The sequence below is a fragment of the Suncus etruscus genome, chromosome 9 (assembly GCF_024139225.1).
Source record: "Suncus etruscus isolate mSunEtr1 chromosome 9, mSunEtr1.pri.cur, whole genome shotgun sequence".
NCBI classification, from domain to species: domain Eukaryota; kingdom Metazoa; phylum Chordata; class Mammalia; order Eulipotyphla; family Soricidae; genus Suncus; species Suncus etruscus.
In genome coordinates this window covers 57,980,309-58,000,422 of record NC_064856.1, presented here as the reverse complement: position 1 = coordinate 58,000,422, position 20,114 = coordinate 57,980,309, and the positions used below count along the sequence as shown (strand labels likewise).

The window sequence follows — 20,114 nt, the reverse complement described above, 5'->3', positions numbered from 1 at the left end:
TTAGAGGGGGATGGTATATATGGTTAAATATTATTCACATATTTATTATAAATATATTACATACACCATATATAAATTACAGTCATGCTTATATAATATATTTTCTATAACTATACATTTATTTTTAGATATAGGTTGTCAGACTTTCATGCTTTATAAGCCATGAGAATAAGAGTAGAAGAATAAGTCAGTAATTCAGAAGATAATTAACTTTTGAATTTGGCTTTAGAAGCTAGTTGGGAATGGTGCAATTGACAGGAGATATGAAAGATCATAAGAAAAACAAGAATTGTTTTCTGGAGGAAGGATGGGGAATCAAGAATTTTGAGGGGCCGGAGAGATAGCATGGAGGTAAGGCATTTGCCTTTCATGCAGGAGGTCATAGGTTCGAATCCTGGCATCCCATATGGTCCCCCGTGCCTTCCAGGAGCAATTTTTGAGCCTGGAGCCAGGAATAACCCCTGAGCACTGCCAGGTGTGACCCAAAAACCACACACACCCACAAAAAAAAGAATTTTGTATTAAACTTGCTAAATTCAGTCTGTCTGTGTGACATCCTACTAGAGATATTGACTGGATAATTGAGTCTGGGAACTAGAGAAGTCTGAACTGGCTGGATGAACTTGGGAGTCTCGAGTATATATAAAGCTATAGACTGAAGAGGTAAATTAAAAAGATACAACTAGATAATAGAAGAGGCCCTAAATTCTGCAATTTTAATGTTTGTTTGGGGGCCATATCTAGTGGTAATCAGGGGTTGCTCCTAATTTTGCACTCAGAAATTACTCCTGAAGGACTTGAGGATCATATAGAATGCCAGGGCTCAAATCTAGGTTGGCCACATTCAAGGCAAGCACCCTACCTACTGTTTTATCTCTCTCGCTCCTATATACTGAAATATTTTGAAGAGGAAAACTTAGTGATTGAATCTAATTAAAAGGGAGGAAAATTAAAAGAAATGCCAGGGAAGTTAAATGATGAAAAAAATAATGTTTGAGATAGGCTCCCAGGTAAATGCTAGTAAGATATAAAGATAAAAATAAGGAGTTTCCTTTAGATGGGCAGGTAGAATGGTTTATGCTGACCATGAAGGTCAGATATCATACATTTATTTTGATACAGTATCATACTGCATTTTATTTTATTTTATTTTGATGCTATTCTTCACATGAGTTTGATTTCTTTTTGGAAATTCCTAATTATTTTTTGAATATCTTTTAAGGACTGAAAAATAATCTTCCCTCAAAAGTTAGTTATAATTTTTGTCTTATATAAATGTTGATCTCTCAAATGGTTCTCTAAAATAAGTATTTCTGGTCTCTAAAGTCATTGTACAAATGAGCTAGCATACAGAAAAATAAGAATTGTTTTTGTAGCACTTGATTTGTAGCACTGCAAGATCAAAAAACTGTAAAACAGATGGTGTGCCTTAGCAATCCATCTCTTTTCTACATCACATAACATTTGTATTTGGCCATTTAATTATTTGTTTTCTAATTAGCAAAAAATTATTTCTGGCTTTGGTCATTTTTCCAGAAGTCTCCATTTTTAAGCCTTTGTAACATTTGTCTCTATGCCGTCTTTGCCAAATGGATGAAGGAACGACAGATAGTGTGTACTATATTGGACTATCCTAAGGAGCTGAGTATATAAAGTTTAGAATACTGGAATTTAATATACTTCTAAGAGGCAAAATTCTTTTATTCTTAACCATTTGAAGTATAACTTTCTATATACTATGAAATAACCTAAAGAAAATGTGTTCACTCTCTCAGTGCCTTACTGCTTTACAGAGCTTATCTCTTTCAATACCTAATGCACAGAGACTTTTTCAAAGTGCTTTATTGGATAAAAGTTGCTATATTTTAGCTCATGTATTGTGAATTTGAAAGCACAGTTCCTGATCTAAAAAATATTCTGAGAAAAATAACTATTGTTTCTTTATGTACATTTAAGTGAATGGAACTTAAATGCTTATTATCCTGATTTCAAAAATCAAAGATTAGATATAAGGAAAAAACAGACAAGATATGACTTTCCTAGAAAGAACTTGTTTGGTGATGATCTCATTGCAAGGACTCTACTTATAATTCTTATATATGTTTTTATATCTTATAGTTTCTTCCTTTTTGGCTTGCTTATTAGCAGTGATTTAAAAATTTATTCATTCTTACCAGATAATTACTGTTGCCTCTTGGCATCCTTTTAGATCCCCTGTGACAACTTACACCAAGATTTGCATTTTTAGGAGACAGAGAGATAGATAATACAGTACACAAATATATGCTTTCCTTACACATGACAGACCTGGGTTCTGTACCTGGCATCCAATATGGTCATCCGAATAACAGGAGTGGTCCTGTATGTATAGAGGCTAGGAGTACGTTCTGAGCGCATTATGGTTGCCCCTTTCCCGCTCCCAAAATCCCAAAATTTGCATTTTAAACAAATTTATCAGTTGTATTTTTGTCCAGCTATATTTGCAAATCATTGCTTTAAGTTCAGGAAGCATTTTTCATCTATAGTTTGTCAAAAAAATTTCCATATTTGGGCTCCATTAGTGGTATTTTATTATTGTTATTGTTATTCATTCTGGTACTTGCCAAGTACTAAGGCCCTATCCTAGATTAATAAATAACAATACATAAATATATGAAATATATGCATATAGAAAAAAAGAAGTTACATAACATAGTACAAGAGAAAATTGATAAATCACATAAGAAATTGTCAAATGACCAAAAGGACAGAGGCAAGCAAGTGTGACTCAGAAAGTTTATTTGCCTGGCAGACAAGATGCTAGGAAGAAATAAAATTTTAAGGAAGGGAGATATAATTGCAAAGGACTGATGTCCTAAGCTAAGATGATAGTGAAGAACAATAGGATACTTTTAAAATAGAGGAAAGTGTTATAGTGCATCAATCTTGCAAGATGGTTTATTTCATGTAGTAACAATCACTTAAAGTTTATTGATTTTACTATTTTTAAATGTATTTTTAAATCAAATATATTGTATTATATAGCTGAACAGAATAGTCCCTCTCTTGAAGAATTAACTTCAAATTATTTGGCAAAGCCATTTGTAATCAAATTGTAAATTGATCTAATTTTAGAATAGTTCTAATATGTGAATAAGACCATTGTTCATAAATGTACAAGTTATTGTTCAAATTTGTTAATTAGCCTTTGACCTTTTGCCTTCATGTATCCTTATCTACATTAGAGTATGAAAATGCCTGATACTTAACAAGTTGTTGACTACTTTATTATTCTGAACATTTTAATCTTAAATCTATTAAAACTATTACCTTTATTAATTGATCATATTAAATTCTAAATTAATTATATGTGGATATGTTATTAGATCTCTGCTTGATATTTTTATACAAATTAATCTAAGAAAGTTCCAAACCAGGATAGTTGAAGATTTTTAGGTTAAAATTAAGTGTGTATATTTAATAATTAAACAATTTTATTGAATTATTTTTGTGTCATATAAAGCTTACCAAGAAAAAACTAGCACAATTCCTACCAAAAGGCTTCTCATAATCTCATAAAGGGTTTAAAATAAAAAACGCAGTCAATGAGTTTATATTGTATGTGTGTATATATAAGTGTGTGTGTATGTGTATATATGTGATGAATAGAAAATATTGTGTTGTAGTAGTAGTTGTAGTAGTAGTAGTAGTAGTAGTAGTAGTTGTTGTTGTTACTGTTGTTTTTTGGAGGGGGCAAGGTTTAGGCCACACGTAGCAGTACCCAGTGTTTACTGGTGACTCTGAACTCAGGAATCACTATTGGAGGTTCTCCGGACTTTGTGGTGCTGGGGATCAAAGCCTAAAGTTTTCCACATTCAAGGGAAGTTTCTTAGTCACTGTGCTATATTTTTAGCTCCCAAAGACAGATGGTTTCTTTGAGAGGATTATGCAAACTACTTAAAAAGTAGGTAGAGGTGTGGAAATACAGTCTAGGTGTTAAAATAATTGCCTTGCATGCAGCTGAGCCAGGTTCAACCTCCAGCATCCCAAATGGTCCCCTGAGCCCTATCAGGAGTATTCCCTAAGTACAGAGCTAGGAATAAGTCCTGACCACTGCTTGGTTGTGCCCCCCACCCACCCAAATAAGAAGAATAAGAATAAGTAGAAGTAGAAATCAATGTTGGAGTCATGGTAAGATTTATTCTATATGAAAAGAACTTCACAAAGGCATAAAAACAAAACAAAATATAAGTATATCCAAAAATAGGTAATTTTTCTAGAGCCTTATATGATCTATAGGGAAGTAATAGAAATTACACTCTAGGACAGATTAGAATTACTGTGCTCTAGACCTTGACTTATTAAGTACCGTATTTTCTGGCGTATAAGATGACCCTCTAATTTTACAGTTAAGACATAGGTTTAGGCCTATATTTGCTATATAAGACAGAATGTTCCTGTTCTGCAACTGTATCTTCCACAGTGAGCCAATCACAACAAGCAAAGGTCCAAAGGTTATACTGTAATAGACGTCCTCTCTGACTCTGGCCAATCTGAGCAGGCTTTTTACAGTGTAGATTTGGGTACAGAACACTGTATAATTTGCATGCATCAAAAGCCAGCTTGGATTGGCTGAGTTAGAGAGGCAGTCCGAGCAGCCTTGCAGTGATTGGTGCAGGATCGAGTTGGAAAATTCGTTTTGTGGCAATATTCAGACAATTTTCGTTTAGCGGCATATTGAAATATTTTTCGGAATATACTCGGCATATAAGACGACCCCTAATTTTTGGTTGACTTTTTTTGTTTCAAAAGTCGTCTTATACGCCAAAAAATACAGTAGTTAAAAATGAATGGAGTTTTGATACTGTAGTGTTAGTCCATTGTTTCTTTGAATCTGCTTAATTTATATGTCAAAACCACCTAGTGAAAAGCAGTTAGATATCATACTGAATTAGTGCTGTAAATTAAACCTAGACTAACTTTAGAGATTCACTTCATGATACCAGAATTCAGACAACAGTGTAAGAAGTCTCTGGAAATATAAAGGGATAGCTTGATGCGATGTGTATAATGAGTGAGAATTTAGCTTGGGCAAAAATTAAATAGGACAATATCAACCCAACAACACCTTTGATTCTTTCTCTTTATCTTGGAGCATTGATCCAAATTCCCTTATAGGATTCTAAAAGTGACATACAATCAGAACTATACTGAAACTTCTTAAGTAGCTAAGAAAATAAAGGGGATTAGATAGTTTTAGGTATTGACTTCTTATTTATTGGCCTCCACAGCTTAGAATTGGTGAGTTTGTTCCACTTTTAGGAGTGTTTCCTCTTTCATAATTTTTCTAGGAGGAGGAAGCTAACTAAGGTAAAGCCTGGAACTGAGGTCCTTCTTTGATGTTGGAGGGTTTCCCTGCTTCTCTGCCTTAAATTTCTAGGACTAAGATCTGGATATAAAGATCTGAATATAATTCAGATCCATATCCTATAATGAAAAATAAGCACACAGTCCAACTTTTAATGCCATTAAAAAAATAAAGAACACAGGATTTAAAAGTAAACAGAGGAAATAAAAGAGATAAGATAATGTAACAGAGATAAGGGAAGATGTATTAACAATTTTAAGCAAGAATATGAAATAAAGAGTAGAATCAAGTAGAATCATTTAGGTATATTAGTTGAGATATAAAATGTAATTATATGGTATATATATAACTAGGAGATGGATTTTATGTCTTAAATTTGTTAAAAGATTTAATCTTACAAGTTTTCAACATAAGTAAAAAAAATTGTAGCTTGGGGTCAGAACAATAGTACAGCAGGTATGGTGTTTGTCTTGCACATGGCTGATTGAATTTCATCCTGGCATCCCTTGAGTATTGCCAGGAGTAATTCTTAAATACAGAACAAGGAACACTGCCAGGTGTGGCTCCAAAATAAAACAAAACAAAACAAAGATAAAAAAATAGCCCACCAGGGGCCGGGCGGTGGCGCAAGAGGTAAGGTGCCTGCCTTGCCTGCGCTAGCCTTGGACGGACTGCGGTTCGATCCCCCGGTGTCCCATATGGTCCCCCAAGCCAGGAGCGACTTCTGAGCGCATAGCCAGGAGTAACCCCTGAGCGTTACCGGGTGTGGCCCAAAAACCAAAAAAAACCAAAAAAAAAAAAAAAATAGCCCACCAAAAACCAAAAAACAACCTGTAACTGTAAGTGGTGATGAATGTTAATTTCTATTGTTGTTATATTTCCTTATAAATACTAATATAAATTATTTTTGTACACCTGTGTGTAGTATCATATATATCAATAACATCTGAACATAAACATCAAAAAACTTTAGTTTATGGGAAAGGGATAAAACACAATTATGCAAAGTACTAATTTCACTAGGCAAACAAGTATAAGCAAAAATTATATGGAATAAATAGAATGAAAGTTTCTCCTTTCTGAAAATTAAAAACCAATAGCTAATAACGACCCCAATATTTACTGTGCCAGGGCAGGAGGGAAAAAAACAAAAATACAAAAAAACACAAAACCTTGGACATTTATATATATATATATATTACCTTCATTTATTATTGTTATTATTATTTTTATTTACCTAGCTATTTTGGTCGATTTCTCTGTTTGGATGTGATTATTGAAATTGTTGTCCCCAATTATCCTTATTTTTTTTTCTTTTCCTTTCTTTTCTTTCGATATGTGCTACGCCATGTTTCTTATTTCAAGACCACGGCGTGTTTTTTTGTTTGTTTTTTTGTTTGTTTTTGTTTTTTGTTTGTTTTGTTTTGTTTTGTTTATCTGTCTTTTGTGGTGCTTATCGATATAGCTGGAGTCCTCACTAGATATTTGACACTTCTTTTGGTACTGGTGGAGTGTTTCACCTTCTTTCTCTCATTCATTTCCCAAATCGATGATGAGAACCTCTAGAAGGATTCTGCCCATTTTCGGGGTATTAGACTTTTACCCCCAGTTTATTTATTTTCTCTTTTTCAGGCAAAACCACGCAACTTGAACTAGCTAGCCCTGCCCCCACTTAGAGGGGGAAATAAGGGAGGCATCAAGACCAAACTGATGCAAGATTACTAAGTAGTAGGTTAGATACAGAGGGGACCACATATTCTAGACACCCTGGGGGTGAGGGAAGAGGAAATGGGAGGTAGGACAAAAACGGAGGTGTAGGGAGGACAATTTAGGGATGGGAATCCCCCCTGATTTTATGTAAATATATACCTAAAATATTATTGTCAACAATATGTAAGCCACTATGATCAAAATAAAAATTATATTAAAAAAATTCTGCTTAACCAAATATAAATCAAATCCCACATGGCATTTTTTGGATATATATCAAATTATGTCTTTCTATACTTAAAGTTTTCCAATGCCCTTTCTTTTGACCAGGATAAAAAAGATTGAAAGAGAAATAAATTAAATTTGTAGTTTTAAAATCTTTTACAAAGAACATACTAGGCCCAGATTTTCAGAGTATTTATACCAAACTTTCACTTAAAGTTTAAAATTGTCCTCCTAGAATTTCCCCTAATTTATTCTAATTATATATACCTGAGTAATATAAAACTAGACCAAACTTATAAAAACTTATGAAAAAGGAAACTAATCCATTTCATTTTACATTTGAAAACCTTATGTATTAGTGAACTGGATCCAGTTATGCTGATAAGATAATATCACATAACCAAATTATATTTTTCCTAGGAATAAAATGATTATTCAATTTAAAGAAATCTGAAAATGCATTTACACATTAACACATTAGGAAAAAAGGCATATGGTGATTTCAAATAAAACATAATAAAACTCAACATGCATACATAACTAGAAAGAGAAAAATTTTCTTAATTTGATAAAATATTATAGCTAATATAATTTTAAATAGAAATGTGAGAAACATTGTTTTCAAAATAGAGAGTCATATGGGGCCGGAGCGGTGTCCAAGTGGTAGGGAGCTTGTCTTACACGCGCTAACATAGGACAAATGGTGGTTCGATCCCGTATGGTCCCCCAAGCCAGGAGTCATTTCTGAGCGCATAGCCAGGAGTAACCCCTGAGCATCGCCCAGTGTGATCCCCAAAACAAACAAACAAAAGAGTAAGTAACCACTATTTTTATCCGTCCACCCAACCCTCCCAAAAGAGAAAGTCTAAGATAAGACTTACTCCTTACTGTGTTTAGGGGTCATTCTACTCTTTGCACAGAGGACCATATATGATGCCAGGATCAAACCCTGGGTAGGCTTCATTGCAAGGCAGGAACCTTACCTATTATACTAGCTCTCAGACCCAACATTATGATTTTATTCAATATAAGTTTAAAAAAATAGTGATAAGAGAATTGTAAAATAAAAGTAAAACTTTTATTTGCAGTAATATAAAATGAAGTTATAATACAACTTTTTAAATAATAGGAAATATGAGTAAAGTAGCTGGGTTTATAATTTATGTACATCCATTATAAAAGTATAGGGGTCAGAGTACAACAGTAGGATACTTGCCTTGCACACAGCCAACCTAGTTTCAATTCCTAGCATCCCATATGATTTCCTTCCCCAATCTGCCAGTGATCCCTGAATTCAGAGCCAGAAGTAAGTTCTGAGTATTACTGGCTATGGTTCAACCCCCCCCCCAAAGAAAACATTCTTTACAGTAATGTACATAATGTGTATTAGTGAGATCTCAATAAAGCTGGGAGAAAAGATTGAAATACAAAGGTCTATTTTTATTCATTGGCAATAAACAATAGAAATATAATAAAGATAAAGATATTATATAAAATTGTTTTTAATATGATAAAACATCTTGGACTAATCCTATATAAAATTAAGATCTTATTTAAGTGAGATCTCAGGGGGCAGTTATGGCATTTGACTGGAAATCCTTGTGATTAAAATAAGAAATTCTACTCATAAATGAAGATATACCATAATCATAGAATGGTAGACGTAAAAATTTGTTTTCCCATGTTAATATGCATATCCAATATAGTATCATTCAAAATTCCAAAAGCTTTCCAAACTCTAAAATTTATAAAGAAGTATAAGGGGTAAAAATTAACCAAGGTGTCTCTTAATGTTTTGCTTTACCAGACATTAAGACTGATAAGCCTATATTAATTAGCACAGTGTGGTAATGATGTAATAATAAACCATGTTTGAAAAAACAAAATAGATGGTATGGAAGTTAATTAATGAATAATTAGAACATTTATATGTTAGTTTTATGTCATATTAGTGAGAAATGGAGAGGCTGTTCAATAAATGAAACAGGGATAAGTGTATATCCATATAGAAAAAGTGATATTGGAGGCTGGAGAGATGAGACTGCAGCTAAGGCATTTGCCTTTCATGCCCCCAACTGGGGTTTAATTTCTGACATTCCATATGATTTTCTGAGAATCACCAAGAGTAATTCTTGAATGCAGAACCAGGAGTAACCCTAAGCATCACCAGGTGTGGCCAAAAACAAACAAAAACACATTATAGTATTGGTATATGAAACCATAGACATAAAACAACTTCAAATGAATTAGGACTTGTATGTTAAAACCAAAACTTTTAGTAGAAAATGTAGGAAAATATCTTTTGTACCTGGAGTGTGTAAAAAGTTCTTTGTAAGTAAGATATCAAAAGCATTGAAATGAAAGAAATAATGTATAACTTAACTTATACCAATTTTAGGAAATTCTACTCATAAAATAGCAAGGGAAATTTGATGCTTATAAACTGGGAAAAGACTTTTGTATTCCAAATAATCAACAAAGATTAGTGTCATGAAATTTAGGTAACTCTTACTAATCAACACAAAGAAGATAAACCACTAAATAGAAATGGGCAACTGATAGGACAAGGTATTGCACATCAGAGGACCCACATTTGACTAATAAATAAGTGACTATAGTTGAATTGTATTAATTATCAGGCATCTACAAGTCATTATCTCACTGAAAGTAACCAAATATTTAGCAGTCTAACAATAACAGTTGTTGAAATGGCTATGATAAAAAAAATTCTTAGTCATTGCTGTTGGGAGTATTACTTGGTACAAAAACTGTGGAAAATGTCTATAATTTTAAAAATTATTTATATATTCTGCAACCAGGAACTTTCACTCATTCTTTTTGTTGTTGTTTTTGTTTTTTTTGTTTGTTTGTTTTTGTGTCACACTGGCAGCGCTCAGGGGTTACTCCTGGCTCTACACTCAGAAATCACTCCTGGCAGGCTTGGGGGACCATATGGGATGCCAGGATTCAAACCACCATCCTTCTGCATATAAGGCATACCTTACCTCCATGCTATCTCTCTGGCCCTCACTCATTTTTTTTAAACAATTTTATTTTATTAACAAAAACAAAACAATAAAAGACGGGGCTGGAGGGATTGAAACCATTGTGATTTACAAAGTCTTTCATAGTTGGATTTCAGATATACAATGAATCAGGGCCAATTCCACCACCAGTGTCAACTTCCCTCCCCACCAGTGTTCCCAGAGTATAATCTATACCACCACCCTTTGTCCCTTGGAATGCCAATATAACAGGCTCATTTTAAGTTTAAATTGTTAGAGTTTGGATCTCCTGTTTTCATTGTTGTTGACTTTGCCTTGGATATTTAGTTCTGTCCTTTTTTTTTTTGTCACCCGATTCACAATACAGATCAGGCAAAGGGCCTGGGTTGAGGTGTATATGGGGTGCATTTACTGTACCTCCTCTTTCTATACAGTCAGTGTAAGAACACAGCCTGTGGTAAGAATTGGGAGGCCTTATCTTTTCTTTTATATATATATAGAGAGAGAGATAGATAGATAGATAGATAGATAGATAGATAGATAGATAGATAGATAGATAGATAGATAGATAGATAGATAGATAGATAGAAAGCCTGTCTAGAGTACAGGCCTGTGTGGGGTGAGGAGAAAGGACACTTGGGATATTGGTCATGGGAATGTTGCACTGGTGAAGGATTGTGTTTGTGTGTGTGTGTGTGTGTGTGTGTGTGTGCATGCATGTGTATAAATTCTGTCCTCTTTTAATCTCCACCAATGCACTTAAGACCACTTGGCCTTGGCCCCATACTTTTTTTTCTGAAACTTCTTAATTTTATAGAAAAATGCAGAAATATGAGGTAGTACAGAGTAGTTCATGTCCCAAGGTTCTATGAAAAAGCTCCTATCTAAAAGATAAAAAAATAAAGTGGCAGTTTTTTTGCATAGGTGCAGCAAAGTTGGAGAAAATATAAAATTTTATATATATATATATATATATATATATATATATATATATATATATATATATATATATATATATATATATATATATAGGTGTCCTCACCCATGAAGCATCCTGTCATAAGACCAACTTCAGTTTCCAGGCATACTAAGTTGCTAGACCCAAAGTCTTTCTTAATGGTCTCAGAAAAAGTTCTCCTTAATCAGGATTGTCACAGTCAGGCTTCAGTAATTAGAGATCTTTGTTTTTGTACAGATCCTATGATGAAATCAGGGTATAATGAAGCATCTTCTGTTTTCATCTCAACATTAGGTGGTGAGGCAACGAAACCCACCCTAAAAGCAAGTTGTTGCTGTTTCCAAGTTATCTGGAGCACGTTGGTGCCAGGGCAGCATTTGGGCCTTCCCCAGAAAAAGTTCGATTCATGGTGCTGGTGCAGAAAACTGTGCAGTTCCAAAGATAGGAACCAAGGTTTGGGGGTGAATGGCCGATGTCTGATTGACTGAAGCCTAGGTCATGTCACTATGACACAGGCTCAGTGTGAAAAACCCCACTGCAATAAAAAAATTTAGGAGTCCCTATTGTATTAGATAAGAACTTCTTTCTGAGTAAGATTTCCCCTTTTTTGGTGTGTGTATGTGTGTGTGTGTGTGTGTGTGTGTGTGTGTGTATGATTTTATTTTTTATTTATTTGTTTTTTTAAATAAAATTATATTGTGACCAAAGTGAATAACAAGTCTTTCACAGTAATATTTAAGGTACATAGTGACAATGAATCAGGGCCATGCCGGCCACCAGGGTTGTCCTCCCTCCATTCCTTTACCCAGCATGTGTCCCATATCTCCCTCCTTTACCCCCCCTCCTGGAGTGCTAGTGTAACTATTCCTCTCTGTGTATAGCTTGTTGTAGATAGGATATTAATTCTGTTGTTGCCTTTGAGTTTGGTGTTTAAGACTGATCATTTTTTTATTTCCACTCAATGTTCATATGGCTGTTTGGTCCTGGCACCATTCATTTTTATTTTCCCTCTCAATTCATGAGGCAGAACAAGATGATTCAAGTTGTGTGGTACTGTTGGAAGAGGAAAAAAAAAAAAAGGAAGAAAAACATAACGTAAAAAAACCAAACCAAACAACAGTAAAAAACAAACAAAAAAAACCAGTAACTACCAAAAAAAGCATTTTAATATGACTATGAAAAAAAGGATCAATGCAACAGGATACTACTATTGCATATGGGGGTAAAAATATCAAGTTAACCAACCCCTATCACCTGCTTCTAACATGAACTCAGAACCCAAGAGAAACTTAGCTAGTAGAATAGGAAATTTCACTTTTTAGAAAATTCCCAAGAATTTTTGCAGATGTGTAACAGAAGATGAACACAACAGTGTGGAGAGCCCCATATATGGTAGCAAAAAAGCGAAATTGATCAAATGCCTTTGATGGGAAAATTGAAATGGCAATTTTTTTTTAGTGTGGGCATTACTTTGTTAAGAGCATGGGGCCAGAGAGATAGCATGGAAGTAAAGCATTTACTTTACATGCAGAAGGTCAGTGGTTCAAATCCCGGCATCCCAAATGGTCCCCTGAGCCTGCCAGGAGCCATTTCTGAGCATAGAGCCAGGAGTAACCCCTGAGCTCTGCCAGGTGTGACCCAACCCCGCCCCACCAAATAAAAAAGAGCATGTTCACCACTTGCCTTATTTATGTTGATAAGTTTGTCTATGCTCTGTTCCTTTGTTTGCATATTTAAATTTACTCAGAGTGGTATGTCAACATTCCATAGCCTGTTATTTCTTCCTTTACTGCCTCTATATTAGATTCAAATTTCACTTCCAGAGTTATCACCTTTAAAATTTTTGCTGCAGTATTTATTTTTTTGCAAATTATCCTCCAAAATTAGGTAAAAATTTTTTTTAATTTTTAGTTCTTGGCTACTATAAAAGTTCTGCAATGTTTTATTAGTATTATTATTACTATTATTATTTTATTTGGGGGAAGATACCTGAGAGTAGAATTGCTGTGTATCATATAAGTTACATTTATAATTTTAAACATAAATTTTCATAATTTTCCACAGAAGCTGAACCAGTTTATATGCCCACCAATAGCATGTAAGGGTTTCTTTTTCTCTGCATCTTCACCAGCACTTGTTCTCAGCCCTTCTTAACTAGATTCTTACTGGTATGAAGTAACAACTCGTTGCTGTTTTGATTTACATTTCTGAGCCTGTCAGTGATAATGAGCTTATTTTTCTTTTCATATGCTTGCTGGCCATCTGTATATCTTTTTTTTTTTTTTTTGAGAAATGTCCAGCTCTCCATTTTGTTCACTCTGCCCCAATTTGTTGATAGAGTTGTTTGGTTTCTGTTGTTGTTGAGTTTTGTGAGTTATTTTTATACTCTTTGTTAGGTTTATGATATGTGAATATTGCCATTCAGTATATCTCATTCAGCCTTTTTATTTTAATTACAGTTATTTTTCTACTGGATCCAAACATCGTGGCCAAACTTGCTCTGCTAATCAGAGTTAGAAACAAAATTATTTAGATTTAATTGAATGCTTTACATACTCATTACAAATCATTTGAGACATGCATTTCTTTATACACTAAATCAAATATCATTTAAAAACATATACCATATTAAATTATCCATTTTGATATAATATAGTCATATTTGATATTTAAAAAGTCACTAAATGATCAATTTTGATACATAATAGTCATATTTGGTATTAAAATATCACTACATTTGTTAATTTGTTCTAATCAAGCAACCATATTATGTATAAATCTTTCTGTCAACTAATGGCCTTCAAATCAGATACATATATTCTTGTTCAAAGCAGTTAATTTACTGAAATTAGAATTCCTTACTTAGACATTTTAATAATCTGCAGGTTCTTCCATAGTGTTAGTCCTATCTAATTAGTTTTTGGGAAATTTTTATATTCAACTTTCCTATTGATTTCTATTAAAACTCAGGTGTAGGGGGTGTTTAAAATCCAGGAAGTTCCTTTGCCTAGTTTTTTGTACAAGCATAGTGCATTATTTTAATTTTGGATATCTCCCCCCTACTCGGATATATATTATAAAAGAAATGTTCCCAAATATGTGAACCATGGCAGTATCAGTAATGTTCTCTAAAGGACTTGGAAGTTTTGCTATTTCTCCAGTGATACAATTTTTCCATGTGATATATTGAATATTGACAAAATATTAGTAAAATATATGAAAATTTTAAAATTTATAAGCTTTTTAACACTAAAATTTATTATTTAGGGCAATACACTTTCTTCAGTGAGACAGACCAATGTGTTAGAAATGATGAAAGAGTGGAAAAATAACCCAGAAAGTGATGAGGAAAGTATAACAGATCTAAAGAGTGAGTCTTCCATTGAAGAAAAATTGAAAAGTTACCAACTCAAGGAAAATGACCCTAATATCATTAGCCCTACAGATGAAGAGGAAGATAATCAGGTAGGAAGAATTTTTTCATTTCTCTAAAAGGTAAAATACATTATTTACATTTTAAATATTTTTTGGGGAACTCTGTCTCTTCTAAAGTTGGTTTGTATTGAAGAATCTATATGGTAAAATAAGTTAAGGTCTCTCTACTAAGACTCATTATTTAACAAAAATAACCTACATGTTTATCTTAATATCTGGAATTAATACATTTTAATCTTAAAATGATAGTACATGGAGCTATAAGCATTTCCAATGAAGAAACTGAATATTTTAGGGTCTGTGGACCATGATAGTCAATTATAATTTCTCAATTCTGATGAAATAGAATGAAAATAGCCTTTGGGGCTGGCAAGGTGGCGCTAGAGATAAGGTGTCTGCCTTGCAAGCGCTAGCCAAGGAAGGACCTCGGTTCGATCCCCTGGCGTCCCATATGGTCCCCCCAAGCCAGGGGCGATTTCTGAGCTCTTAGCCAGGAGTAACCCCTGAGCATCAAACGGGTGTGGCCCGAAAAACAAAAAGAAAAACAAAAGAAAAAGAAAATAGCCATCAACAATAAATAAATTAGTTTCATTCTATTTCAGTAAAACTATGTTTACAAAAACAGATGGTAAGCTAAATTTGGCCTGTAGTCAAAGATAATCCTTTTTGTGATTTGTCAGACTCTACAGTTTGATATGGGCTTATTAATTACCCAGAAAAAGACTTAGTAGTTTATTAAGTTATTTGATCCTAATTTTATAAGCAACTATAATTTTATCACATAATATAAGAATCTGGTTTCCGGGGCCAAAACAATAGCATAGTGGGTAGGCGCTTGCCTTGCAAACAGCTGACCTTGGCTCAATTTCCAGCATCCCATATGGTCTCCTGAGCCTGCCAGGTTTAATTCCTGAATGCACAGCCAGGAGTAACCCCTAGGCATTGCTGGGTATAACCCAAAAACAAATGAGCAAAAAAGAATATGGTTTTATTATTTTGGGTAACTAAAATTTGGTAACATTTTGATTAATTCTAGATTTTATTCTGTTATTAGCTGAATATTATGACTATTTGCCCAGAAAACCTCTTATTTGGTTTCTGTTTGTAGACTTTTTCCCTAAACTGTTCTCATTGTTGCCTTAAAGTCTAAAGGACATGTTTGGTTCTTCTTTTTGTAAATTTATTTAAAGAGTATGTATCACATAGTTAACATAGTTGATCATAATGCATCTGTTTCCAGATAAGTGGGAGCAAAATTATTAATATATAAAGAAAAAAGGAAACAAAAAAGAATACAAGAAAATTTGTGAAAATTATTATATCTCACATGAAAACATTAAGTCATTGTCAAAAGATTTAGTAAACTTTTATTGCTTGTTGACTATTTTGTTACTTCATTTGTTTCTAAATATTAGGTGGGTTAAAATATGCATGACATCTAAATTGGTGTTATCTCATCTTTAATAATTAAATTCCTGACAGTGGGTACTGTTTCACCTCTGAGTCACCAAGACTCAACCAATTCCTGCAGAAAGGGACCTAGTATAAAACTCTTACTGGTTGGTTTTGATGCACTGATAGGGATTATCATCTAGTTTATAGTCAATTGTATATGTAATCTTAATATTTAGGCATTAAGATATTTAACAACAATCTTATTTTTCCATATTATATTAAAAGTCTTATTTTTCCATATTATATCAAAAATCTTATTTTTCCATAATATAAGGTATCTTTTGAATCCCCTTTATCCTCTCTAGTCTGTTAGCAGTTCCTACAATGCTTGTAAAAGCTGTATATTTTATATTCTTGTTAAAAAGTAGTATCCAGGGCTGGAGAGATAGTACAGTGAGTATGGCACTTTTCTTGCACATAGCAGACCAGATTTGACTCCCAAACCAACATACATGCATAAATAGCATCCACTTGCTTGCACTTGACCAAAACAGGTTCAACTCCTGGCACCCTACATGATCCCCAAGCCTCACCAGGAACAATCCCTGAGTGCAGAGCAATAGTAAGCTCTGAGCATAGCCTTATGGCCCAAACCAAAAATCTTAAAAATCCTTGTTTGCATTTCATTACAAAACATAAAGTTCAAAAATATTTTTAATGACATGACTATATATATGCACACACATAATACCCATACTCTCACATGTACACATGCCACTACACAAATATATTCACTCATATACACATACATACCCATATAAATACACACATATACATATATATGTATACATATATACATATATGTATGCATAAACACACACACATATATACATATATATATGTACAAGCCTAAGCTTTTTTGTTTTGGGGTCACATCCAGTGACACTCAGGGGTCACTCAAAAATCGCTCGTGCCTTGGGAGACCATATGGGATGGCGGGGGTTTCGAACCATGGTCTGTCCTAGGCTAGCACGTGCAAGGCAAATGCCCTACCGCTTGTGCCACTACTCCGGCCCCATGCCTATGCACTTTTTACCATCATGAATTGTAGCTATGGTTGTCACTAAATTTGACATAAACTATCCTTCTGAAACATATCTTTCTGAATCCTTCAAAAAATCATTTTTTTGTTTTGGTTTGGTTTGAGTTTGGAGCCACACCCAGTGGCACTCAGGAGTTACTCCTCCCTCTGTGCTCAGAAATAAATCCTGGCAGGCTTGGGAGACTATAGGGGATGCCAGGGATAGAAACCAGGTCAGCCGCATGCAAGGCAAATGCCCTACCCACTGTGTTACGTCTCCCATTCCCTGTAATATCTTTTTCTGTTGCTTTGCTATGCTTCTCACGTCTACTTCTCTGGAAGCCATGCAGTATGCAAGTTGCTATCTTAACTAGGGAAAAGAGTTAATTAGAATTGGTACAGTTAGATGCTAGAATGATAAGAATACATATTTCTATTTATTAATAGTAAGAAACTTCCAAACAAAATTAAGCTAACTGAAAATAAAACATGGCTGGACCATGGTTAGTAAACCTTACCTTCCAATCATTGGGAACATTGATGCAGGCTCTGGAGAACTATTTATTAGAAAAGCCTAGCAGGAATTCTTGCAAGACAGATATGAGCTAGTCGTAGAGGTTCTTCAAGAAACTTTTCATGCTCTGATATTGTGAAAGAAGTACCTTATCTTTTTAGAGATTTTTTTTTTGAAAAGTAAAAGAAGACTTTTTATGCACTTAACATATTGAATTATTTCCTGAATACTTACAAATTAATGTTATTTTTTGCTTATATTGAAGTTGAGTTTATATTAAGAAAGTACTTATTTTTTTCCAAATCTTCATTAACAGTAAATGCAGTAGTATAAGTTCTAAAGTTCTAAAGTAATAACAGAAAAAAGTTGGCCATTTACTCTTGAATCCACACAGGAACCACATTATAATTAATGTTAATAAGAGTAAGGTTTTAATTTTATTAAAATTATTCTATAAACACTGTAATATTTCTCATGGGAAATTCTTTTATTTGTTAAGTTAGATTACATGGATAATTTGCTGTGATTATATAAATAATTTATATATAAACTAAATTAAGGCAATGTATATGAGTTTTCATTTAAATATTTGAAATTTGGCTATAATTTCAAGTGAAATCTCCTAGCATTTCCAACTAATAATTGTATTGGTTTTATTTTTGTTTTGGTCACACCTGTTGTTCAGGGCTTACTTCTTGCCCAATTATTTGTTTCTGTTTTGTTTTGTTTTGCCACACCTGGAAATGCCCAAGGGTTACTTCTAACTCTTTTTTTCAGGAATTACTCCTGGCAGGGCTTGAAGAATTATATGGGATACTGAGGGATCCAATCCAGGTTAGCAAAGTAAATCCCCTACTTGATATACTTATTGTCACCCTGACCCAACCATTCTTTTCTTTTGGTGGGGGTGCTCCCTAGTGGTGTTTAGGGTACCTGGGTCACCACAGGCAGTTCTCAGGCAATCAGGCAATCAGGCCATTGGTTCCACTCAAAGATCCAATGATGAGATGCACCTCACACCCTAAAGTGCAGGCCAAGTTGTGATGGGGATCAAACCCTACTAGGCACATGCCAGGTATTCACCCTAGCCTCTGTTCTATGTCCTAGTCGCTCATTCTATTGCCATTCTGGAGAATCTCATAAGTCTATATAGAACCCTGATTTGATTTATTTCCCAAAACAAGGTAATCACACTTTTAGATAAGTGGCAGAGCCCTTGAAAAGTTAACATTTAAAACATGAAGATTTGTTAGGAAACAACTATACTTGAACTAAGCACCTTCATTTTGACCTGAGTTCCTTAATTCCAAATGCATAGGACTTTATGGAAAAATACAGCCAGCATCATGCCATTGCTCATCTCACTCCACATTTTTGCAAAGTTAGTTTCAAATTGCTGGCATTTAACATATCCTTTTTCTTTACCTTTATATATCCAACTCAGATAGACCCAAGGCTTTAACACCTACAAGCAGTTCCTCATCCTAATGTGATTGTGGCAGACCTTCGCTTAGTGTGGTAACATTCCTTTAAATATTAGTTCCTTAGTGACTTCTTATCAATTGAATTCAGGGAACAACTGGATAATATTGAATGTCCATTTAAAATATATCTTCCAATGGAGCTAGAGTTGGAGGAGCATCTCATCATTGGATCTTGCATTTTACAGATCTTACTTTTGCAGTTATTATATAATTATACAAAAAAAGACTTAACATACTAGTCCTAAACGACCAGCCTTGAAAAAGTCAGCTTTCAACATTGAAAAAACCCAGGATTGCTTACTGGGAACTTAGATTTTGAAAGACTTGCAACCATTAACTTCTAAGAGTGAATCATTTCTACATTGACTTTATAGTAACAGTATAGTGTGTGCTGAACACCTAGTTTTAGTTTGGCAGTCTGGGAATTTGATAGGTACAATGCAGAGCCTACCTATCACTACCTATCTCTAGCTCCCAATAAAATTCTGGTACTTAGTTTCTAAGAATCTCCCTGGTTGGCAACATTTTACATGTGTTGTCACAACTTATTGCTGTGATCATTAAGTGCATGTCCTGTCTCTTGGGAAAGGACAATTTGATTCTTGAACTTGGTTTCTACCAGACTTTGCCTCAAGTACATTTTCTTGTTGTTAATTGTGCTTTGCATTGTCACACTGAGATTAACTCATACTCATAAGGACAACTATATATGCTGTTTCTGTAGGTACTCCTCATGATCATGGAAAACTCCAAAACACATAGGTCTGAAATGGTTCAATAGTCGACTAATACAGGTATAGATAATTCATTGTGCTGGCATGAATCTATTTAACTTGCCTGCTTAACTTGCTCCTTAATATGTTACTTTTGGCTATACTTTGTTTCTCATTTTTACTCATTTTTGTTGCTCATTTGGAAATTACCATAAACAACAAATGTCTTTCCCCTACTTCTATTCCT

At 34.0% G+C, this 20,114-nt stretch overlaps 1 protein-coding gene and 1 non-coding gene across 2 annotated transcripts in view; one reads left to right on the top strand and one right to left on the bottom strand.

Moving 5' to 3' along the window:
* STK33 (serine/threonine kinase 33) overlaps positions 1-20,114 on the top strand; it is a 116,465-nt gene that overhangs the window by 71,951 nt on the left and 24,400 nt on the right. Inside the window, exon 11 of the mRNA XM_049780662.1 lies at positions 14,513-14,713. Coding sequence (XP_049636619.1) covers positions 14,513-14,713 — 201 coding nt within the window. The remainder of the gene's footprint in view (positions 1-14,512; positions 14,714-20,114) is intronic.
* On the bottom strand, positions 10,630-10,761 carry LOC126019299 (small nucleolar RNA SNORA51). Its single transcript, XR_007499027.1, has one exon. It is a non-coding gene; the product is annotated as a small nucleolar RNA SNORA51 (small nucleolar RNA).